The following is a 25023-nucleotide window of genomic DNA, read 5'->3' as shown; positions in this document are numbered from 1 at the left end:
CCCAACTTCTTCGGCAGGGTCCCGTATTTTTCAATCAGGCGGATCGCTTCTGTCTAGCGGCCTGGCTTTTGAATGGCGGAGATTGAGAAAGAAGGGATATAAGGAAGAAGTTATATCCTCTCTATTGCAGGCCAGGAAGCCGACTACCTCACTTGCTTATGTCCGAGTATGGAAGGTTTTTGAAAATGCATGTGTCGCCTCGGGTATTTCGGCTCGTAAGGCTCCAGTTTCCCAGGTCTTTTCTTTTCTCCAGAATGGTCTCGCTAAGGGGTTGTCGTTCAGTTCCTTGTGAGCGCAAGTCTCCGCTCTTGGTTCTCTCGTAGGTACCATTGACGGTTACTCAGTGGCGGCTCATCCAGATGTCGTCCGTTTTCTCAAGGGAGCCAAGAACTTGAATCCTCCGGTCCGGGTTACTTGGAGTCTTAACTTGGTTCTCCAGGATCTCTGCGAAGCTCCTTTTGAACCTTTAAGGAGGGCTACGCTTAAGGATTTCACTCTCAAAACCGTCTTTTGGTGTCCATTTGTTCAGCCAGAAGAATCTCAGAGCTCCAAGTGTTGTCGTGCAGAGAGCCTTTTCTACTTTTCTCGGATTCAGGGGTATCCCTTAAGACGGTACCCTCTTTCTTGCCAAAGGTCGTGTCGTCTTTTCATGTCAATCAGTCCGTGGAACTTCCGGCTTTTTCTTCGTCAGAAGTAGCAAATACGACTGGGGGTGATCTGCGGCGCCTCGATGTGAAACGGGTCTTGCTGCATTACCTTCAGGTTACAAATGAGTTCCGGGTCTCTGACCACTTGTTTGTTCTGTGGAGTGGGCCAAATAAAGGTAATAAGGCTTCCAAGGCCTCTATCGCACGTTGGCTAAAGGAGGCTATTGCGTCGGCTTACATCTGTAAGGGTCGGCCCTGTGCCGGAAGGCTTAAAAGCTCATTCCTTATAGTCTCAGGCTACTTCTTGGGCGGTGAGTCAATCGGTTTCTCCGCAGGAAATATGTAGGGCAGCTACTTTGAAATCCCTGCATACGTTTGCTCGTCATTACTGTCTGGATGTACAGGCTCCAGTTTTTGGCTCCTTCGGGCGGCAGGTTCTTCGAGCGGGACTGTCTTGGTCCCACCCTGTTTAGGGAAGCTGATCCAGGTATGTACAGGGAAAGGAAAATTGGTTTTTACCTGCTAATCTTCGTTCCTGTAGTACCACGGATCAGTCCAGACACCCACCCGTAGTAGATCTGATACGTCCGCTCGAAAGTTTTGTCTTTTTCTACAGGTTTTTTCAATTATTTGATTTGTTGTCTACTATTACTAAAGGCACCGGAAGCATCTACCACATGAAAATAAAATTGTATGCAAGAGTGTTTTTATTCATACAGAATCCTTTCAATTGTTCACTTGTTCAATTTTTTTTTTTTCTTATTGCTTGCTTGATCTTTGGGAAATTATATCTGCTTTGAAAGTACTTTATACTGAAGGGGTGTAGGGTAGGCTCTGTCTTAATATAGGATACCCTCACAGTTTTTGTCTGTCTCCACCTGCTGGACAGGAGACTTAACCCACGGTCTGGATTGATCCGTGGTACTACAAGAACGAAAATTAGCAGGTAAGAACCAATTTTCCTTTCATTCATAGGACTGAGGGCATGGTGAATTTTGGTCCACCTGCATTTTTATTACATGATTTCTATATTACAGGAATGGCATCTGAAGTGCTCTCATTATTTTATCCTGATCGCATCAAAGGGAAGTCTGAGCCGAAACTCAACGCTCTCTACCTCCACAGGTTAAGGGGAATTTGGGTTTTATCCTCACCTTTCGCAGGAAACATGATTTTGTCCAGCTGGGACAAAACTAGTACCTAGATACTGCATACTTACATTGCTCTGTTTTTAAAAACACATAATATCCTGACAGATCACACCTACACTTCTATGAAGTGAAGTTCAGATCTTCTTTAATTTATTCCTTTTTCTGTTTCAGGTTTCCTAATAATGGAACCTCCAGCAATGTGTGGTACTGTCCCAGCCCTTCTGTGCCCTGGGAGTATGGAAATTAGCCTCAGGAGGTACGGGCACCATTCTGTGCTGATCAGACCTGATGTGGTTGTCAGCACTGGAGGATTTGGGGAGAAAAATGGACAACATGGACGTCTTAGAGATATTCATGTTCTTGTCAGACATGAAGGCAAATGGAGAAATGAATGTATGAAGATAGGTGAACCAGATAATGGATGGGGTAAGATGAAAGATAAACTTGTTAAAGAGATTGATGCTCTTAATAGGCAAGAGAGACTGGGTTATTCGTTACTTCCCTGTACGTACCCAGATCAGTCCAGACTCCTGGGTTTTGCCTCCCTTCCAGCAGATGGAGACAGCAAGTTTCGCAGGCACTGCCACATAACCTGGTGTGCCACATACAGTCACTCGGTATTTGTCTGTCTCCAGCAGATGGTAGAAGTGCAAAACCTGCAGTCTTAACCTAATTAAAAAAAATAGATAATAAAGAAGAGTGGAGATTTTCCTCCTAGGAGGTTGGTAGGTCCTGGTGGAGTCAACCCTCCTGGTTATGAGGTGGACAAGCAGGGGCTTGGGGATCTTTAGTGTGTGTGGTTCTTCTCCTCTGGAGTCAAAAAGCTGGTAGAGCCAGTTCTCTCTCCTGAAGAAATAGCGGAGCCTGCTGCCACTCTTCAGTAAAGGGAAATGCTTTTTTGTCTCTTTGGGTAAACTTTAAAAAAAAAAGAAAAGTGTTTGTCTTTTTCTTCTTTGTTGTTCGGTGGCAGAGCGGGGCTGCGTCGGACAGGGGCTCAGCTCCAGGGGCTCTCGCGTTTGGATTCCTCAGGAGACTGCCAGCACTCCCCTTCGGGGTGGGTCGAAGCATGCCGCGCGGCTGCAAATGCACTGCGTGTGATGAGTCGCACCCGCAACTCTCTCGGGCCAACCTGTGTTCACAATGCCTCTCAGGAGGAGAGAGCAGTTTGGGAAAGACCACAGCGGCTTCAGGATAGCAGCACGGGTCTGGGAGGCCCTTTGCTGCATCGGGGAAAGCATCGGATCCGTTCCAGGTTAGCGCGTGAACGGTGGCAATCTTGTCTTCCTTCGCGGCTGCTTCAGAGGCTGTGGGGGGAGGGGGACTCCCTCCACCACTGTCCCCGGCTGGTCTGCGCCTCGTAGAGGGCCGGGGGGTGGGGGGGGAGGGAAGAGGACCTCCTGAGGGAAGCTTCTGATGATTCTTCCACCTTCTCAGCTGATTTCGTTCTGTTGATGCACAAGGCTTATTTGACCCGGAAAGCCGCGGGGGTGGCATGGTTCCAGGCTGGAGTCATCAGTAGGTCCGCAGCCCAGGAAAAAGTCCAAGGTTTCAGGGGATTCTCTGTCTTCAGCAGATGGTAGTGGTGCAAAACCTGCTGTCTGGAGATTAAAAAAAAAAAAAAAGGAATAAAAGGAGAAGTTTGCTCCCGGAGGTGTTATGTGCCCTGGAGGAACATTTCCCTGGTAGAGCAGGGTGAGCACAGGGGTTAGTGACCCTGTCTTTGTTTCGACTCGTGGAAAGTGAGAACACTGAAACCTAGTGGTCTGGTTCCCTCTTTTTCCCCATGGAGATTACACTTACTCTCCCCTCCAACAACCGAAGGCAGATCAGGGAAGTATTCCTGCTTTATTTCTTCTCTTTGAAAAAAAAAAGAAAAAGGAGGCTGAGAAGGAGAATGGTGCAGCTAGGGCCACATGAAGAAGCTTGAGGTTTGAGGCATCTGGTACTAGAAAGGCCGGGTCCATTTCTTACTGCCGCAAGCCATTTCAGGGGAATCACACTCAGCCTGGGTAACATGGACACACAGGCTGGACTCGACTAGGGTCATGGGTAGAGGCTTGGTGCATTGGCTGCAAGGAAGGCTGGGGACCAGTTCTTACTACGGTGAGCCTTTTCGGGGGAATCCCTCTCAGCCTGGGTAGCGTAGACACATAGACGGAGGTCGGTGCTTATCTTTGCGGGGGTGGGAATCCCTCTGAGACCAGGTAGCGTATTCAGCTTGTATGCATAAGCTGTGGCACGTCCACTTTGGACGTGCAGGCTGGGGCCAGCATTTACCTCCGTGGGGGCGAATCACTCTAAGACAGGGTAGCTCGTCCATCTTAGGCGCACATGTTGGCGACTGCTGCGTGCAGGAAACACTGCTGGGCCTGTTTGGACCAGAAGGGTGCACTTAAACGCAACAGGGCTGTGCAAGAGATGCACGCATGGATAGGAAGGCAGCTCGAAATTGACCGGGACAGTGGACGTGGGCAGGAAATCCACCTGTTCGGCAGCGTCTGTTTAGACTGTTCTGCCTGGCAGCACTGGAACAGCAGCCATTTTAGAACCGTCTCCCACGATGCAGGAAAGGACGGGGGAGAAGCCTTCATTTCCGCCGCCATTATCCCCTGCCATGGAGGTCCTCGATAGGGCTCTGGAGGATTCAGAGAAGTTTGGGGGGACTCTTCTTAGGTTTGGAGTAGGCTTTTTCAGTGAGTGATGTTCTTGTAAGGTACACAACTTATTTTTGTCACCCCCGTCTAACAGCCTTCTGTGCCCAAGTAAGACGCACATGGTATCCCCTGCATAGAATCTCTGCATTCCCTCAGCCATATTAGTAGGACTGAGGCTGAATCAGAGGATTCAGTGGGCTCGAGGGGTGGGAGGGGTGAGGGAGATCATTCAGTGGAGCCTCGGCAGAAGTGTTTAAGTTTCTGGGAGGAGGTGATATCCCCACTGATTCCCCAGGTGTTGAACGAGGTCTGGGAAGAGTCGGCACATGTGGGAATTGATCCTATTCTGGATGGGCTCCAGGGCCTGCCAAAGGACTTTCCCATCCATCTCATTTATAAGAAGCTAGTGGTTCTGGAGTGGGGTACTACGGAAGCCAGGCTGAAAGTTGATAGAGCGATGGTACCATTCCGGTGATGGAATAGGTGGCACTGAAGGACACTCAAGACCGGATTATGGAGATACATTTTAAGATGATGTTAGGTCTTGGCACTGGGCATATGTGCGGCGGTGTGCGCTGGCTTCATAGGATGGGCTTGCTTATCCTGTGTTGACAGATTCAGATGAAGAGGGTTGGAGACCTTTCTTCTGGCCAAGCAATTGGAATGACTGGAGGCTGGGATGACCTCTGTTATGGATGCCTCGGATGACTTGCTGCGTAGTCCGCCCAAAAAATGAGGTAGGCAGGGTCGACAAGGTGACTTCAGGGGTTGCTCAGTTGCAGGCCGATGCAATATGAAGCGCGAAAAAATGTGTGTCCAAACTGGGAGCACATTTTTTCAATGCACGCACATCCCCTCTCCTAGGCGCCTGATGTAATAGGTAAATGAGTGGCTGCACTAAAAAGGATGTGCTAGGAATAAATTGTGTGTCCCTATTGCATCCATGGCATCGGGCACCCAGGAGATGTGCCTGTCGTGGGGTAGGAAAATGGATGCTCAATTAACGAGCGTCTGTTTTCTTAACCCGCGCACAGTCACAAGTTACGAAAATGGACACTTGTAAATTGAATGTCTGTTTTCCTAATCTAACCGCCATCAAGATTTTTTATTTTCATGCTGCTTTCTGTGGTTGCTGCTACTTAGTAGTGTTTTTTGCTTTTCTGTGGGGCTTTGGGGCACTTGAAGACTTAATGCCAGCTCCAGGGTTGGTGTTATTTTTTGCACGTTGAAGCGTGCGTCAGGCACACGGTGATTTTTTGCATCAGGGGTAATAGCTAATAGTCTCATTTACATGGCATTTACTTGTGATGAGCATTATTTATTGTCAGGCCGATTCAGTAAAGTCCGCGGGAGAGCAGACGAACGCCCGCTTTCCCGGCGCACGCATCGGCCACTCGCCGGTGCGCGCTATTCAGTATTCAAATTAAGTGGTGCGGTAGAAACGGGCAAAAGGAGGCGCTAGGGACACTAGCGCGTCCATAGCGCCTCCTTTTAGCGGAGCGGCGGGTTTGACAGTCGACGCTGTCAGCGGGTTTGACAGCCGACGCTTAATTTTGCCGGCGTCGGTTCTCGAGCCCACTCACAGCCACAGGCTCGGAAACCGGACGCTGGCAAAATTGAGCGTCTGGTTTTCGGCCCGACAGCCGCCGGCCCATTTAAAAAATTTGTTTTCTTTGAACTTTTTTTTACTCTTCGGGACCTCCGACTTAATATCGCCATGATATTAAGTGTGAGGGTGCACAGCAAAGCAGTTTTTACTGCTTTTCTGTGCACTTTCCTGGTGCCGGCAGAAACTAGCGCCTACCTTTGGGTAGGCGCTAATTTCTGAAAGTAAAATGTGTGGCTTGGCTGCACATTTTACTTACTGTATCCCGCGGGCATACCTAATAGGGCCATCAACATGCATTTGCATGTTCAGGGCGCTATTAGGTGCCGCGGGTTGGACGTGCGTTTTCCTCCCCTTACTGAATAAGGGGTAAGGGAAAACGCGCATCCAAGGGCAGGTTAACAGTGTGCTCCTTCGGAGCGCACTGTACTGTATCGGCCTGTATGTGCTGGTTTGGACACATGGTTTGGACATGCTGATCCCATTATTGCATGAGGAGTTACTCTAGTGTATCCAAAACGTATGTCAGGCTGTGCACTGGGCTGAGCACACTATATTGCAACGGCTTATTGGTTGGGTGATTATATGCTCCAAGTCGTAGTTGGAAAATCTTACCTTTAAAGGCAAACTCTTCCTTGGTGAGGACCTGAAGCAGTTGGTAAAGTACTTAGGTGAGACCCAGAAGCATGAGTTGCCTGAGGGTACACCCAAAGGGAAATAAATAGATTTTCTAAGCAGGCAAAGGTCAGAAATGCAAGGTTATACCGCCTCGGTAGAAGGCCTCGTCTCAGAGCCAGAGGGTGGACAGATCACAGTACTTTCGTACATTGCATACACCCTCCAAGGAGAGCACTGGCCAAGGGGCTGGAGGAGATAACACACAATGAGTTGTGGCTGGTCCACTCCTCTCCAGAAGTAAGACGAGGGTGATTGGCTCTCTTTTACGAGGAGTGGATCAACATTATAATGGACCAGTGAATCCTAACAGTCATAAGAGAGGGTTATGCCTTAGAATCGGCTCATCTAACACATGAAGCCTGCCTAGCCTTCTCTTGTACCTACAGCGCCAAGTGAGAAGCAGTCCGGTCCATGATGGATTGGTTTCGAAAACTGTAAGCAATAGACCTGGTTCCCTGAGGAGTGTGGGGCCTCGGGTGCTACTCGGTCTATTTTGTGGTTCCAAACTAGGAGGGGAACCTATTGTCCCATTCTAGACTTGTGAATGCTGCCCTGCGGGTGCCTTGTTTCTGGATGGAATTTCTATGCTCAGTTAGGGTGGCAGTCCACAAAGGGGAATTCCTGGTGTCTCTTGACCTAACAGACACTTATCTTCATATACCCTTCCGGGCAGAACATGAAAAGTTTCTGAGATTCATGGTGTTGGGAGAACAGTTTCAGTTCTGCGAGCTTCCATTTGGCCAATGACAGCCCAATGTGTATTCACAAAAGTGATGGTAGTGGTGGTTATTGCTTTTCAAAGAGAAAGCATATGGGTGCATCCATATTTGGAAGACTGGCTTCTTCGAGTAAAGTCAAAGGAACTATGTTAATGCTTGATTCATCAGGTCATGCAGAGGCTGCGGTGGTGAATCTGTTACAGGGCAATTTAGTCCCCTCCCAGTCATGAGAATACCTAGGAGTGCACTTAGACACCACTCGATGCAAGGAGTTTCTCATGGAGGAGAGAATGTTGAAATTGTGGATGCAAGTGCGGACGTTGTTATAGCTGGCCATATCCAAAGTCTGGGATTATTTACAGGTCTTGGTGAATCCTCTGTCGGAGGATTTTTCACTTCAACTGCCCCTGCAAGGGGATTCTCAGTCCAGTCTATCCCGGTGGCTTTCTTGGGTCCATTTGGAGCTGGGTGGGGAGTTAGAGATTCTAAATTGGGTGGTAGTGACCACTGATACCAGTCTGACAGAATGGGGAGCCATCTGTCAGGGGCAGATGGCACAAGGCCGATGGTCAGTGGAGAAAACTTCATGGTCTGTCACTTGAGTGGAGTCTCGAGTGGTTCACGAGGTGTTATGGTGTTTGCTTCTTCTATTGCATGAGCAGGCAGTAAGAGTCCTGTTGCATCCGTCGGTCGCAGATGGCTGCGACTGCTCTGCCTTACCTCTTTTTCTCCTCTTTCACGCTCTTTGGGCAAGATGGCTGCCTCCGGTACCGAGTGCTGAGGGTCTCGGCGTTTCCAAAACAGCAAGGGTATCCCCATCCGCCATGCTCACTCCCGTGGTCTCCTAGGGGCGAGCGTGCACATCTCCTACACTCAAATACACGTCATGGCGGGAACCTCGGGGGCGGCCCCACCGCATGACGTCAGTACCTCCGGGTATATCTAGCCTCCGCCTCCGCTACCACCTTGAGTTAGCAAGGACTTTGGTTTTAGCTACTCTGACCGCTGCACGCTTAGACACTGCTTCACTCCAAGGGCCTCGCTCCTGTAGAAGCTCTAGATACCCGCTCCTTGGGGGGTCTCTCGCTTCCAACTACCCTTCGGGGTCCTCTCTAACTAAGACAACCGCTCCTCGGGGGTCTTTCTCTCTCTTCTACATTTCAGGATATCGGACCATCGGGTACTCGTTCCTCTAGGGCCTACCAGCCATTATATCCTGCACCATGGACCTTCGGTCCCAACTTTCCACCATCAGTAAAGATGCCATCATTCCTGTGAGTACCTCTACGATCCGGTGCTCCTGCTCCACCCACCAGCTGCGACGTTACCCGCACTGCGGACTCCTGCCTATCATGAACATCTGGGTGAGATTTCACATCTGAGCCTTTTGAACTTACTGGCACTTCTTGGATCAGTGCCTTACCTTCCTGCTTTCACCATCTATCTACAGAAGTACAATAAAGCCTTTATCCATACTGTGTCTGCTGAGTTCAGCCTATCACAGTGGTTCCCCACGGGGCCCCTCCCCATGGTCGGAGTCATCTCCAATGCGACCAAGGAGATGACCACTATGCCACAAACACAAGTCCTTTTGGACAATGTAATGGAAGAGAGCAGAGCAACACCTGACAGCTCTGGCGGCATCTCACATCTCCAGGGTCGACAATATTCAGGCGGACTTTTTCAATGGGAAGGGGTTGGACCCCGGAAAATGGGAACTGGCAGAGGAAGCAATGCTCCTTATTTGTGCGGGGTATTCCCCAGATGGATTTCATGGCGCTGAGACAGAACACCAAGGCATACTGCTTTTTTGGTCTCAGATGGGAGAGTGGAGCAGAGGGATCCAACACTCTAGTTCTGCCATGGCAACCAGGGATCCTTCTATATGTTTTCCCTCCGTGGTTCCTGGTGGGAAGTATGTTATGACAGATAGAGAGACACCTAGGCAAGGTGATTCTTGTGGCTCCGTCAGCCGTGCTTTGCCAATTAGTAAATTGGCAGTGGGTGGACTGCTATGGTTTGGGCATCTTCAAAAGTTGCTTCAGCAGGGACCAGACTTCTTGGATCAATCAGATTGCTTCTGTCTCGCGGCCTGGCTTTTGAAAGGAATTGTTTGAGAGGGATGGGATATTCCAAAGAGATCATTATCACCTTGCTGCAAGCTAGACGACCTTCCACGTCCTTGGCTTATATTAGGGTGTGGAGAGTGTTCGAGACATGGTGTCTTGAGGAGTGTTGAGCCTACTCAAGCATCAGTTTTGCATATTGTGGCATTTTTTGCCAAGGGGTCTAGTGAAGAGACTGGCCTTCAATTCTCTCCAAGTGCAGGTGGTGGCCTTAGGCTGTTTTTTTCATTGGTAAGGTGTAGGGTGTGTCCCTGGCTTCACATATGGATGTGGTTAGTTTTCTTCATGGGGTGAAGCATTTGCGACCTCCAGTGAGAAAGGTGTGTCTTTCATGGAACCTTAATCTAATGCTGTGGGTGCTCAGTGGAGCTCCGTTTTAACTGTTGAAGAGGGCATCTCTAAAAGATCTCACCTTGAAAGTAGTCTTTTTGGTGGTTATTTGTTTGACCAGAAGGATTTTGGAGCTTCAGGCCTTTTCATCTAGGGATCCTTTTCTTCAGATTTCGGAGGTGGGCGTGTCATTGTGCACAGTACCTTCCTTTCTGTCGAAGGTAGTCTCGGTCTTTCACCTCAGTCAGATGGTGGAGCTTCCCACTATTCCAAATTTGGATTTGGTGATGCCGAATGTGAGAGATCTTCATCTGTTAGACGTAAGTTGGGCATTGTTGAGATATCTCAAGATTACCAATAGTTTTTGGAAGTCGGATCTCCTGGTTGTTCTACGGAATGGACCAAGGAGAGGGAGTAAGGCTTCCAAGGCTACTATTGCGCGGTGTCTGAAAGAGGCAATTGGATCGGCATACATTTGCAGGGGTCGACCTGTTCCTAAGGGACTGTGGGCCCATTCAATTTCTTGGGCTGAGTGTCAGCTAGTTTCTCCACAGGAGATCTCTCGGGCAACTACTTTGGCTTCGCGCCATACTTTCATCAGACATTTCTAGCTGGAGGTCTGGGCATCAGAATCCATTGATTTTGGTGAGAGTGTACTTTGAGCGAGACTGTCACGTTCCTGCCCAGTGTAGGGGAGCTTGGGTATGTCCCATGCATCTGGACTGATCCGAGGTATGAACAGGAAAGGAAAATTGGTTCTTATCTGCTAATTTTCATTCCTGGAATATCACAGATCAGTCCAGAGCCCTGTCCTTTCTGGAAATCCTGCTCTCGTTTTTGGTGTGTAAATAGTGCAGAGTTGGTTGTTGGCTGGAAAGATCTATCACCCATACTTATCAGAAGAGCTCTAGTTCAAAGGGCTCTGCCTTCCTCCTGCTCAATTTAAGAGAAAGGCTGATGTTAGTGTTTACAGATAATCTCATTTTGGCTTGGGTACAGGTCATATTGAGAGACTGCAGGTGACATACTAGGTTTAGTAGCAATTTATTTATTTATTTGTTTATTTACTTATTTATTTAAATAATTTTGATATACCGATACTCAAGACTAGTGTCTTATCGTACCGGTTTACATTGAAACAAGGGGTAACCAATTAACTAGGAAGATAAAGTTACAATGAACAGGGGTTTACAGAGTGGGAGAGTAGAGAGTAAACGCATACGATTAACATAATAGATTATAACGTAACTAAGTGTAGTATAACAAAGTATAACATAGGAACTTAGACAATAGCTTAATCTTTAGGTCTATAAAACTGTAGGCACGAATGAGTGAGGAGGAGGGGGCGGATTTGTGAAAATAGAGTGCATAGCAGTGCTGATAGTAGGGTGTCCATTAAGGGAAGGCTTGTGTGAACAGCCACGTTTTTAGTTTCTTTCTGAATGAAAACGGGTATTGTTCTTCTCGAAGTTCCGGGGGCAGAAGATTCCAATGATACGGGCCGGCCGTGGATAAGGTTCGTTTCTGGATGGAAGTGTGACTGGTGGATTTATTAGGGGGGGCTTGGAGTGATCCTTTGTAAACCAATCTGATCGGTCTTGTGGAAACGTGAATGTCAGTAAAGCTTTTCTTCCCTGTTTCCATCTGCTGGTAGGGAGGCAAAACCTATGTGTTCGGACTGATCTGGGTATTCCAGGAACCAAAAATTATTAGGTAAGAAACAATTTTCCTTTGCAAATGTTACAAAACCATTGTTGGTTGGCTCAACAGAGAGACCATTGATTGAAGTGACATGGATACTGCTGACAGATGTTGGCAGGACATGGGGGGGGAAGCTGACGTTGAGTCTGTCTATAATGTACTTATATTGTAGTTCAATGGAGAACTTCCGTTTTTCAGTGCTGCCCATCGTTTTTTGCAAGAATGAAATTCATACAGTTTTAAAGAAGCAAGGAAAGCAGACAGAAGTATGGCATTGGGAATTATTTTCAGCATAGACTTGTAGAAGCGGGTGGTGGGCTTCATATATCACTTCGGACCTGTATGTTATGCCTCAGGATATTTTTTCCACTTGTTGCAAGATGTTCAAATCTTTATTAGGACTAAAAAGAAAACAAAAATCTACTGAAAAAGATTTAGACAGAACTGTTTCAGAAAGAAAATGTCCAAAATTCTATGCCTGAGGCCTTGGGTAGTATTGTGGTTCTTATGGGAGGCAGAGGCAGCAGAATGTTGAGTGCTATATTTCAATGCTCCTCTCCTATCCCTGTTCAGCTGTTTCTCCCACAGCAAGACAGGCAGACAAATGGTGAAAAAAACTGAAGCAGTATCCCAATTTGCTCAGTTACCACTAAATATTCTGGTGTAAATTCAAACTTCAGAGAGCAAGCACTCCAGTGCTAAACAAAATTTGTATTCCCTCTGTTTGGAAAGGCATGGAGGAGAAGTATACCCACAAACACTTGAATAGTGATAATTCTCAGATGTGTCTCAGGTGCTTATTTGTGTGTCTGGGCGTGGGTGCCTCCCATAGTAAATCAAAGGGTGGTTATTGAGAGGATCCATTTTCCGAAAATACTGAGCTGATGTTTCTTGCTTTCAGGCTTGTCCAACATATTCTCATTTTCTTCCAGTGAGTCAAATTTGGTCATTCATATCCCTTCGCTGGAGAGTTATTTATTCTCAGTTGGGTGGATAAATATGTTAGAAAGCATGAAAAGGCACTCATATTTACATGGCTTTATATCGTTACTTCACACTCATAATGATTTGCTTATTCTATACAAAGTACAGGTGGGACATTTTCATGGTTGGACTTGGGTGATGTGTTGTGTTGGGTGCTTTCTTACAGATGGACGTCTCTTTCACAGTATGACATGGCTCTCAGAGTATGAGTGCTGCCTGGTGCTGGGAGGGAGATCCTCCCCCATTTCTCCATCCTCGCAGATCTTGTGCCTAAAGTTCCAGCAGTTACAGGATGAGAAGCAGCATAGTGTAGTGGTGGAAAAGGCAGAAATGCATCCCAAAGAGGAACGCTATTCAGATCGCTGGCGCCACTCTGCCACAGAGGTGTTTTATCGTGGTAAGAGAAAAAAAAAAAAAGACTTCTACTGATTCTTTACGTTGCGTTGGATAATGCAAAGTATGACTTTACTCCATTCCCTGCCACCAGGTCAGACACAGTTCTCTGGGCACCACTCTCATTAGCGGGTGTAATATTTAAAACTAGTGTGGCAACTGGCACTAAATCAGCCATTAAGATATATCCAGCATACCTAATGTGTCCATTCATATACTTCCTCTGCCCTCTCCTAATATCTTCTGTGATTATGCTTAGAGGATTTCACATAAGCAAGAACACTACAGTAGACAGTACTGGACTTGTTCCCTATACGTACCCGGATCAGTCCAGACCTTGGGTTGAGCCTCCTTTCCAGCAGGTGGAGACAGACTAAAACTGCAAAGGTGCCCCATATGAGGACAGAGCCCATCCTGTAACCCTTCAGTATTTGTCTGTCTCCCAGCAGGTGGATCAGCTCTCCCTTCGGTCTCCTGATTCGGCTTCTTAACTGGCTATCCTTATCTATTTTGGTTCAAGCAAGTACTTCATTCTTAGCTGTTTTTTTCTCTTCGTAGAATTAATAAAGTAGATCCGTTAGGATTCCTTTTCTTGTACAGGAGACTGTGCCGTCTCCTAGCTCTTGCCGGACTCAGGGGGGCTTAGCCCCTTGTGCGCTGCATAGCCTGAGTCTGTCTGTGCTTCCCAGTGTAGGGACCGAGACTGGTGGTCCAGTGCTCGTCTCCCTCCTCTGGCTGCCGAAGGGGCTTAGAGCCCAGTGCTGTGCTCAGAAAAAAAAAAAAAAAAAGGAAAAGAAGTTTTAAAAGTTTGGTGTTTAGGGGCCTCGAACCGGCAGCCAGACAGGCAGGAGTCAGCAGGTTCCTCCCCTGCTTCACTCCTGCCGGCAGGCTGCCAATCATTTTTATTTTTAGACTTTTTTTTTCTTCAGTGCGGCTCTTGCAATGCTGCGGCAGGCAGCCTGCCTTTCTTGTGGGCTGCCCTCTTTGCGTTTTTCGCGGGAGGGACTTTGCTCTGCTTGCCTGCCGGGTGGGGAAGGCCCCTCCTCAGCAGGGCAGGCAAATTTAGCCCGGGGATCGAATCCCCAACTCATGGCCAGGCCGTTCCCGGGTCGGCAAAGCCCAGGAATGGCGGCCATCTTGGATTTTTGGTCAGCTCCCGTTTCGGAGCTGCCTGGGGCTGGGGAGCCAAATTGTTTGGAGCTATCCCCTGATTTAAGCCCCAAGGCCCCCCCCCCCCCCCCCCCCCCCCGGGAGTTCCAGGACCCGTTTTTCTCCGGAATTTGTTTTGCTCATGCATAAGTCCTACCTAGCTAGCCTGCAGGAGGAAGGGGAAAGCCCCCCTCCTGCCCCCCCCCCGGCAAAAATTCCTCACTCCGCGCCGTTGACTTGCGGCCCGGCTGCGGAGCCCCAGGGTCCCTTCGGGTGTGAGTGGTCCCGGGTGTGGCCCCGGTCCTCCCGGAATCCAACCCCCTTTCTGATTCTGCGGCTATCCTCCCTCCCCTGGAAGGGGATGACCCCAGAGCCCTACGTATGTTCCAAAGGGAGGAGTTGGAGCACCTCATCCCCTTTGTCCTCCAGGAATTGGGGTTGGAGTGGCCCTCTGCGGATACCCTCACATACTCCTTGCCTAAAAATATGGACCCGGTCCTGGCGGGATTCAGGGCTCCGGCAAGCGCTTTTCCATTTCATCCCATGCACAAGCTATTGCTCCTGCGAGAATGGGAGGCTCCTGAAGCGGGACTCCAGGTGGGGCGCGCTGTGGACAAGCTATACCCCCTCCCGGAGGACGGTTTGGAAATCTTGAGAAATCCCTCTGTGGATTCCTACGTTTCTGCGGTCACCAAACACACTACCATCCCGGTGGAGGGATCTACAGCCCTGAAGGACGGGAAGGACCGCAAGCTTGACGCGCACATGAAATGCATTTTCGAGATCCTGGCTCTGGGGGTCAGCGCAACTGCCTGCAGCAGTCTCATGTTGCGGGCAGGTCTCAGATGGACCCAACAGCTTCTCGGGGCCCAGGATCTTCCCTCGGCAGAGGCGGAGCAAGCCGAGTGTTTAGAAGCCGTCATCGCCTATGGGGCTGATGCGCTCTACAACCTCCTCCGCGTCCAGGCAAAAGCAATGGCCTCGGCGGTGTCAGCTAGGTGACTCCTGTGGCTCCGCAATTGGTCGGCTGACCCGTCCTCCAAGGCAGCGGTTCTCAACCGGTGTGTCGCGACACACCAGTGTGTCGCCAAGCACCGGCAGGTGTGTTGCGTTCTCCCGGTCTCTCCCGCTGCTCTTTCTTCCCTGCTGCCGTTGCCGCCGGGCTATCAGAACGTTCATGCCCAGTGGGAACGGCAGCAGTGCTAAAAGAAGCTGTGGCACCCGCGCCTGCATTCCTCCCCCCGGACCCGGAACAGGAAGTGATACGCGGTGCACGGGAAAGAGAAAGAGCAGTGCCGCGTGATAAAGTAGCAGCAGCCGCTGCAGCACCGGCCCCCGAGCAATTGAAGCAGCCGGTAATCGGGAAAGGAGACAGAAGCATGAGCCTCCTGCGGTCGATGGAATTCTTCCTTCTTGGCCTGCGGGGGCTGGAGGAGGAGGCCGCTGCAGCTACCATTTGTGCTCGGGGGGGGGGGGGGGGGGAGAGAAAGTGAGTGAGAGAAAGAGAGAGAAGCAGCCAGCCAGCCAGTGTATGAGAGAATGTGTGTGTGATTGAGAGCCAGTGTGTAAGTGAGAGAATGTGTGTGTGATTGAGAGCCAGTGTGTGAGAGAATGTGTGTGTGATTGAGAACCTGTGTGTAAGTGAGAGAATGTATTTGATCGAGAGCATGTGTGTGATTGAGAGAAACTGGTCAGAGAGATGATGTATGTGTATATGTGAGAGACAGTGACTGCTCAAGGAGATGACTGAGTGTGAGACAGTCAGGGATGTGACTGATGTGTGTGTGTGTGTGTGTGTGCATGTGTGTGTGAGAGAGAAAAAGCATGGAAGTGAGAAATCTGGGTATGTGAGAAAGCATGGGAGTAAGTAGCCTGGTGTTGTGGGGGTGTATGTGAAAGAAAGCATGGGAGTGAGAAGCCTGATTATGTGAGAGAGAGCATGGGAGTGGGAAGCCTGTGTGTGTGTGCATGTATGAGAGAGAGAGACTGGTTGGTAAGGTGACGGTATGACTGGTGTGTATGTGAATGTGAGAGAGAGAGAATGTAATGAGAGAGAATGTGATTCAGGGAATGAGAAGCCTGTGCACGTGGAGAGCGAGCATGGAAATGAGAGAGAGACTGTTGTGTGTGTGTGTGTAACAGAGAGAAAGTGATTATGGGAATGAGAAGCCTGTGCATGTGAAGAGAGTGAGCATGGGCGTGAGAACCTGGGTGTGTGCGAGACACAGCATGGGAGTGAGAAGCTTGTATATCTGAAAGAGAACATGGGAGTGGGAAGCCTGTGTGTGTGTGTATATGCATGAGAGAGATCAGGTGACTGGTGTGTGTTTGTGTGTATGTGAGAGAGAGAAAGAAAGTGATTATGAGAATGAGAAGCCTGTGCATGTGAAGAGTGAGCATGGGAGTGAGAAAGCTGGGAGTGTGTGAGATACAGCATGGGAGTGAGAAGCCTGTATATCTGAAAGAGAACATGGGAGTGGGAAGCCTGTGTGTGTATGCATGAGAGAGATCAAGTGAATAGTATGTGTGTGTGTGTGTGTGTGTGTGTGTGTGTGTGTGTGTGTGAGAAAAAGAGAAAGAAATTATGTGAATGAGAAGCCTCTGCATATGAAGAGTGAGCATGGGAGTGAGAAACCTGGGTGTGTGTGAGACACAGCATGGGAGTGAGAAGCCTGTATATCTGAAAGAGAACATGGGAGTGGGAAGCCTGTGTGTATGTATGCATGCATGAGAGAGATCAGGAGGACTGGTGTGTGTGTTTGTGTATGTGTGTGAGAGAAAGAAAGTGATTATGGGAATGAGAAGCCTGTGCATGTGGAGAGAACAAGCATGAGAGTGAGAGACTGGTGAGTGTGTGTGAGAAAGAGAAAGTGATTATGAGAGTGAGAAGCCCATATATGTAAGTGGAACACAGGAGTGGGAAGCCTGTGTGTGTGTATGGCATGAGAGAAACTGTTCAGGAAGGTAACTGGTGTGTTTGTCAAAGACTGTTTGGGAGATGATTGGTGTGTGAGAGAAACTGGTCATGGGGGCATGACTGATATGGTGTGTGTGTGTGAGAGACATGGGCCCTAAGGAAGAGGACCATGAGTATAGAGCTTAACCACTACTGCTGCTTCTGGTGTGTGCTACAGCCTGCATGGAAGGGAAGTAGGAGAGCTGCTGGAGGGGGTAAGTAAAGGTGGCTTTTTAAGTTTATTTTTCTTGATTGACTGCCATTTTAATTATTTAATATTATGTGATGTGTCTGCTTTTTTTGAAACATGTTATCGGTGTTTGGAGAATTTTTAATAGTTTTTATGAGTTTTTAATTGTTGGATGTTATTCTGTTCATAGTTGTTGTGAAATGTTTATTCTGCTTATTAGTATAGTTTTACAATTATTTCTGTGTGGGGATCTATAGCTGCTTGCTAGTTCTGTTTTCCTATTGGTTTTTAGGACCTGATTTAATATTTGTAGTGTTGCCTTTTCATAGATAGGGTTGCTCCTGTTTGAGTGTAATCCATAATACAGGTGTAACTGTGTGTGGATTAGTTTATGTGCATTACTACAGATCCTGGGAGTATGTTAGGTCGGTTCTGTGTCTGTTACCGAGATATTTTACCAGCATGTAAGCGTTTGTATCAGTCTTATTTGTTGTGTTTTCTCAAGAGGACATGCACTGGTGGTAAACTGCTGTCTTTTCATAAGTAGGGCTATTGAGCCTGGAAGTAGAAGGAGTTTGAGTTGCTGTTACTGAGATGACACCAGAACCAGAATATCTTTTTTGTAGGGTGAGTTGTACAGGGAATGTCATAATTCTGCTTTATATCCATTATTGTGTGTCAGGGGGGTTCCCGTGGATGCAAACTGACTTTTACATCTAGCCCTGTGACGATCATGGGTCAGTGTGTCACGCATGTGAGAACCATCTGTCAGGTGTGTCCCGACAGAAAAAAGGTTGAGAACCACTGCTCCAAGGCACGGTTGGGCTCGCTGCTCTTCAAAAGTAAGTTACTGTTTGGTGAGGACCTAGAGAAGCTCATGGATTCCTTGGGGGACAATAAGATCCATAAGCTCCCGGAGGATCGGCCGAGACCAGCACGCTCCTTCACGCCCTCCCGTCCTCATTTCTGGGGACAGAGACGGTATACCCCACGCGGACGGGGTGGTGCCACGAGGGGTTATTCTTCCCGGTCTCAGTCTTGGTCGCGGCCCTTTCGCGAGGGCCAGCCCGCGCGCACCACCCCTAAGCCTGCCACGCAATGAAGGTCAGCCGGCCCATTCCTCGATCCCGTTTCTCGGCGATCGCCTCTCCCTTTTTTTCGAGGAATGGGTCAAGATCACATCGGACCAGTGGGTCCGAGACATTGTACGAGACGGGTACCCTTTCGAGCTTGTCCGCGACCCACCGGATCTCTTTCTATTCTCCCCCTGCGGGCACTCCAAACGAGAAGCGGTGGAGCAAACCCCCACCAGACTTCTGAGCCTGGGTGCAGTTGTCCCGGTCTCGGAAAGGGAGCTTGGCGTAGGCCAGTATTCCATCTACTTTGTCGTTCCCAAGAAGGATGGGGCTTTTCGGCCGATTCTGGACCTCAACCGGGTCAACAAAGCACTCAAAATCCCGCGCTTTCGCATGGAAACCCTGCGAACGGTCATCGCAGCGGTTCGCCCTGGAGAGTTCCTTGCCTCCCTCGATCTGATGGAGACGTACTTCCATATCCCGATCCACCACGATTATCAAAAGTATCTTCGCTTCCACATTCTCAATCGGGACTTCCAGTTTCGGGCCCTACCATTCGGTCTCTCAACTGGACCTCGCATCTTCACCAAGATCATTGTGGTGGTGGCGGCAGCCCTTCGTCGGGAAGGCTAAGAGAGAATTTGAAAAGAAGTTGGCTGTAGAGGCAAAAACTCATAGTAAAAACGTTTTTAAAAATATCCAAAGCAGAAAGCCTGTGAGGGAGTCAGTTGGACCATTAGATGATCGAGGGGTTAAAGGGGCACTTAGAGAAGATAAGGCCATCGCAGAAAGATTAAATTATTTCTTTTCTTCGGTGTTTACTGAAGAGGATGTTGGGGAGGTACCCGTAATAGAGAAGGTTTTCATGGGTAATGATTCAGATGGACTGAATCAAATCACGGTGAACCTAGAAGATGTGGTAGACCTGATTGACAAACTGAAGAGTAGTAAATCACCTGGACCGGATGGTATACACCCCAGAGTTCTGAAGGAACTAAAAAATGAAATTTCAGACCTATTAGTAAAAATTTGTAACCTATCATTAAAATCATCCATTGTACCTGAAGACTGGAGGATAGCAAATGTAACCCCAATATTTAAAAAGGGCTCCAGGGGCGATCCGGGAAACTACAGACCAATTAGCCTGACTTCAGTGCCAGGAAAAATAGTGGAAAGTTTTCTAAACATCAAAATCACAGAACATATAGAAAGACAAGGTTTAATGGAACAAAGTCAGCATGGCTTTACCCAAGGCAAGTCTTGCCTCACAAATCTGCTTCACTTTTTTGAAGGAGTTGATAAACATATGGATAAAGGTGAACCGGTAGATGTAGTATACTTGGATTTTCAGAAGGCATTTGACAAAATTCCTCATGAGAAGCTTCTACGAAAAGTAAAAAGTCATGGGATAGGTGACGATGTCCTTTTGTGGATTGCAAACTGGCTAAAAGACAGGAAACAGAGAGTAGGATTAAATGGACAATTTTCTCAGTGGAAGGGAGTGGACAGTGGAGTGCCTCAGGGATCTGTATTGGGACCCTTACTTTTCAATATATTTATAAATGATCTGGAAAGAAATATGATGAGTGAGATAATCAAATTTGCAGATGACACAAAATTGTTCAGAGTAGTTAAATCACAAGCAGATTGTGATAAATTGCAGGAAGACCTTGTGAGACTGGAAAATTGGGCATCCAAATGGCAGATGAAATTTAATTTGGATAAGTGCAAGGTGATGCATATAGGGAAAAAATAACCCATGCTATAATTACATAATGTTGGGTTGCATATTAGGTGCTACAACCCAAGAAAGAGATCTAGGCGTCATAGTGGATAACACTTTGAAATCGTCGGTTCAGTGTGCTACGGCAGTCAAAAAAGCAAACAGAATGTTGGGAATTATTAGAAAAGGAATGGTGAATAAAACGGAAAATGTCATAATGCCTCTTTATCGCTCCATGTTGAGACCGCACCTTGAATACTGTGTACAATTCTGGTCGCCACATCTCAAAAAAGATATAATTGCGATGGAGAAGGTACAGAGAAGGGCTACCAAAATGATAAGGGGAATGGAACAGCTCCCCTATGAGGAAAGACTAAAGAGGTTAGGACTTTTCGGCTTGGAGAAGAGACGGCTGAGGGGGGATATGATAGAGATGTTTAAAATCATGAGAGGTCTAGAACGGGTAGATGTGAATCGGTTATTTACTCTTTCGGATAATAGAAAGATTAGGGGCACTCCATGAAGTAAGCATGGGGCACATTTAAAACTAATCGGAGAAAGTTCTTTTTTACTCAATGCACAATTAAACTCTGGCATTTGTTGCCAGAAGATGTGGTTAGTGCAGTTAGTATAGCTGTGTTTAAAAAAGGATTGGATAAGTTCTTAGAGGAGAAGTCCATTAACTGCTAGTGGGAAAGATTCTCAGGAGAATAGAACTCCACAGGGGACCAGTGGTTCTGGTAGCACCCGAGTGGCCTCGCAGATCTTTTCAATCTGGCGACGGACAGTCCTCTGCGGCTGGGCCATCTTCCTCATCTCCTGCGGCAGGGACCTGTATATTTCGACCAGGCCGATCGCTTCTGTCTAGCGGCCTGGCTTTTGAACGGCGGCGTCTGAGACGTAAGGGAAGAGGTCATCTCCACTTTGCTTCGAGCCCGAAAGCAGTCAACTTCTCTAGCCTACGTGCACGTGTGGAAAGTCTTTGAGACTGTGAGAAGTTGGGTGTCTCAGCTTGCTCTGCCCCAGTCTCAGTAGTTCTTTCTTTTCTATAGGAGGGTCTCTCCAAGGGCCTCTCCTTCAGCTCTCTCCGTGTGCAAGTTTCCGCTCTTGGCTCTCTTCTTGGACAGGTCGATGGTCATCCTTTAGCGGCTCACCCGGACGTAGTTCGGTTTTTGAGGGGAGTCAAACACCTGCGTCCTCCCGCTCGCAATACTTGTCCTTCATGGAGTCTCAATCTGGTCCTCCGGGCCCTCTGTTCTGCTCCGTTCGAACCTCTCCGTCGGGTTACAGTAAAGGACCTTACGCTCAAGACTATTTTCCTTGTTTCGATCGGCTCCGCCCGACGGGTCACTGAGATTCAAGCGTTGTCCTGTCGGGAACCCTTTTTGCGAATCTCCGACTCCTGTGTCTCTCTCAAAACGGTGCCCTCTTTTCTTCCGAAAGTGGTGTCCGCCTTCCATGTCAACCAATCAGTAGAGCTTCCTGCGTTTTCTCCGGACGAGATTGCGGGTACCGCTGGAGGCGACCTTCGTAAACTGGATGTCAAACGCGTTCTACTCGGGTATCTTCAGGTTACCAATGACTTTCGGGTCTCGGACCATCTTTTTGTCCTCTGGAGTGGTCCCAATCGGGGCAAACCGGCTTCTAAGACCACTATTGCACGATGGTTGAAGGAAGCCATTTCCTCGGCTTATCTCTGCCAAAATCGGTCAAATCCGGAGGGCTTAAAGGCTCACTCGCTACGTTCTCAAGCTACTTCCTGAGCAGAGAGCCAATTGGTCTCTCTGCAAGAGATTTGCAGGGCCGCCACCTGGACGTCCCTGCCTACGTTTGCTCAGCACTACCATCTGGATGTGCAAGCACCAGTCTTTGGTTCCTTTGGGCGGCAAGTGCTTCGAGCGGGACTGTCTCGGTCCCACCCGGGATAGGGAAGCTTTGGTATATTCCAAGGTCTGGACTGATCCGGGTACGTACAGGGAAAGGAAAATTAGTTCTTACCTGTTAAATTTCGTTCCTGTAGTACCACGGATCAGTCCAGACGCCCTTCCCTGTCTTCATTCTCTTTTCCTGTCCTCTCGAAGCTTGTTTTACAGATTCACAGATTTTGATGCTTAATTCTATACTATAATCCTGAGCAATTATACCAGAAGCCTTGATTGTTCAAGTGCCAAGTATATGCAAGAGCGTATAGTTCTACCATGTTTTTCTTATTCTGTTTTACAGTTGCTCAATTGAGCTTTATGGGTACTTGCTTGATCCTATTCTGGGTTTGTTGTTTTTTTCTGCTTTGACAATGGTTATACTGAAGGGTTACAGGATGGGCTCTGTCCTCATATGGGGCACCTTTGCAGTTTTAGTCTGTCTCCACCTGCTGGAAAGGAGAATCAACCCAAGGTCTGGAGTGATCCGTGGTACTACAGTAACGAAAATTAACAGGTAAGAACTAATTTTCCTTTCTGCTAACAAGTAAATGATGCACTCTGACTCTGAAAGAAAAACATTCTTTCAGAAGCTGGATCTGTGAAAACAGAGAACGTTCTTTACATATCCATGCTAAATGAATTTCCCAAAAACTTTTGGGACACAACTAAATATTGTACCTGTACGTACCAGGATCAGTCCAGACAGTGGGTTATGTCCCCCGTCCAGCAGATGGCGTCAGACAAGGCTTCGAAGGGTGCTGACATAAGTACCTGTGCACCCTCTGCAGGAGCTCAGTATATCTCTGACTCCAGCAGATAGGAATAGGGGAACCTGGTGCTTCCCCTCCATGAAGGATTTTTCCTTTCTTTAGTGGTTTTATGCTCAGGTTGGATCAAGTTTGTTAAAAAAAAAAAAAAAAAAAAAAGGGGGAGGAGCGAGGAAGGGGAGAGACTGAAACAGCCCTGCCTGCAAGCCCCGGAGGAGGAAAAACTTTCCTCGCTCCTCCCCTTTTTTTTTTTTTTTAACAAACTTGATCCAACCTGAGCATAAAACTGGGGCGGCCCCAGGGAATGAAAACTTCTCGGGGCTGCGGGGCAACTTGCGGCAATGAAGGGGGAAGAGGCTGGCACCACCAGCTTTCCCAACCAAAGGCAGCTTCCAGCTGAAAATGAGAAAATTCACAGAAAAAAAACAACCACTTACCTGGAGGCAGAGGAGAAGAGAGGGCACATTCCTCTGCTGCTGATCCGAGGGCACTCGGAGGAGCGCAGGGCTTCTTCCGCGCTTCCCGCGGCAGTTCTTTCTGCTCCGTCGACCCCCCCCCCCCCCCCCCCCCCCCCGTGGCTCGCCCCTCCCCTGGCTGCCTGTCAGCATGCCGCGGCCGTCCCGCTGCTCAGCCTGTGGCGAGCCGGGGTCGAGGATCTCGAGGGAGGGAATCTGTTCCAGGTGCCTCCCTGTTGGGGAGGGCACCTCCGGGCCGCTGGACCTCCTTCCTCCTCGCGCCTCAGCGCGATCCGAGCATTGTGGGCTGCCCCCTTCGCCGCTGTCTGTGGGAACGGCTGCCATTTTTAATTCCTCTGAGCATTTTCAGCAGCCATTAGGGGAAGAAGAAGAGGATCCCGGCGACTTCCCTCCACCGATCCTCACCCCTATTGTGGGCCCAGGGGCCCCCGGATGTCTCACCCATCATCCCCCCCCCCCCCGGGTCCCCCACCTTTTTCTCCAGAGTTCATTGTGCTTATGCACAATGCTTATCTGCAGCGCCTGGAGGTTCCCAGGGTTCCCATTCCGGACCTACCTCCCGCCAAGACACCTCGCAGGGGACCCAAGACTCAGCGGGGGGGCAGGGCCCTCCCATGGGGCTTCCAGAGTCCTCTTCGCACCCCTCTCGCTCGGGTTGGGGGGGGCGGGCTCCTTCCTGGATCTGGGGGGGATCCCCCCATCTCATCCGGACGATCCAATCTCGGAGGCGCAGCTAGAGTGTGATGACCCGCGGGTCCTCCGCATCTTTAGGAGGGAAGAGCTTGAGGACCTTATTCCGCAGATCCTTCAGGAGTTGGACCTCGACCCTTCACCCGACCCGCCAGTCCCCCCGGCTCCAGTTGTCGCCTCGTCCACTAGGAAGGGGGATCCGGTCTTAGCCGGCTTGCACCCTCTGTCCCGGGCTTTTCCCACCCATCCCACCTTTCTGCAGTTATTAGCCAGGGAGTGGGATACTCCCGAGACATCTCTTAAGGTCGGACGGGCCATGGAAAAACTTTATCCTCTCCCGGAGGATTTCTTGGAGTTGATTAAGGTCCCGAAGGTGGACTCGGCAGTGTCAGCGGTGACCAAGAGGACGACTATACCGGTGACGGGCGGCACAGCTCTGCGGGATACCCAGGATAGAAAGCTGGAGGTCTACCCCAAGCGGGTCTTTGAGGTCTCGGCCTTGGGGATTCGCGCTGCCATCTGTAGTTCCCTGGCGCAGAGGGCGAGCCTCCGCTGGGTCCAACAGCTTCTCACCTCGCAGGCCTTACCACCCGAGGAAGCGCGTCAGGTGGACCGGCTAGAGTCTGCCATAGCTTACGGGGCGGACGCTTTGTATGATTTCTTCCGTGTCCTGGCAAGATCTATGGTCTCAGTGGTGTCCGCATGGTGCCTCCTATGGCTTCGCAACTGGTCGGCGGATACCTCCTCCAAGTCCAGTCTAGGGTCTCTTCCTTTCAAGGGACGTTCCTCTTCGGTGGAGATCTAGACCAGATCATCAAGTCCCTGGGGGAGAATTCGGTCCACCGGCTGCCAGAGGACTGCCAGTGAAACTTCAGGTCTTTTACTCCCTCCAGATCTCGGTCCCGGGCGCAGCGTGGCTACAAACAGCAGAGGCCCCGGACCCCGTCTTCCAGATCCCAGTCCTGGCCCCGTTCCTTTTGCTGTCGCAGGCCCGCTCGGGAGGGGACGAGTCAGGGGGCCTCGTCCAAGCCCGCTCAATGATGCAGAGCCCACCTACTCCGCGGATCGGAGGACGGATATCTCGC

The 25023-nt window shown here is 49.2% G+C and overlaps 1 protein-coding gene across 1 annotated transcript in view; it reads left to right on the top strand.

The window, feature by feature from the left end:
- The window catches only part of LCMT2 (leucine carboxyl methyltransferase 2), a 106109-nt gene that overhangs the window by 28628 nt on the left and 52458 nt on the right, over positions 1-25023 (top strand). Inside the window, exons 8-10 of the mRNA XM_029590891.1 lie at positions 1685-1772; positions 1970-2224; positions 12763-12993. Of these exons, the coding sequence (XP_029446751.1) occupies positions 1685-1772; positions 1970-2224; positions 12763-12993 (574 nt within the window). The remainder of the gene's footprint in view (positions 1-1684; positions 1773-1969; positions 2225-12762; positions 12994-25023) is intronic.

This window comes from Rhinatrema bivittatum, chromosome 2, assembly GCF_901001135.1.
Source record: "Rhinatrema bivittatum chromosome 2, aRhiBiv1.1, whole genome shotgun sequence".
In the NCBI taxonomy this organism is placed as follows: Eukaryota; Metazoa; Chordata; class Amphibia; order Gymnophiona; family Rhinatrematidae; genus Rhinatrema; species Rhinatrema bivittatum.
This window is presented reverse-complemented; position numbering and strand designations above follow the sequence as displayed.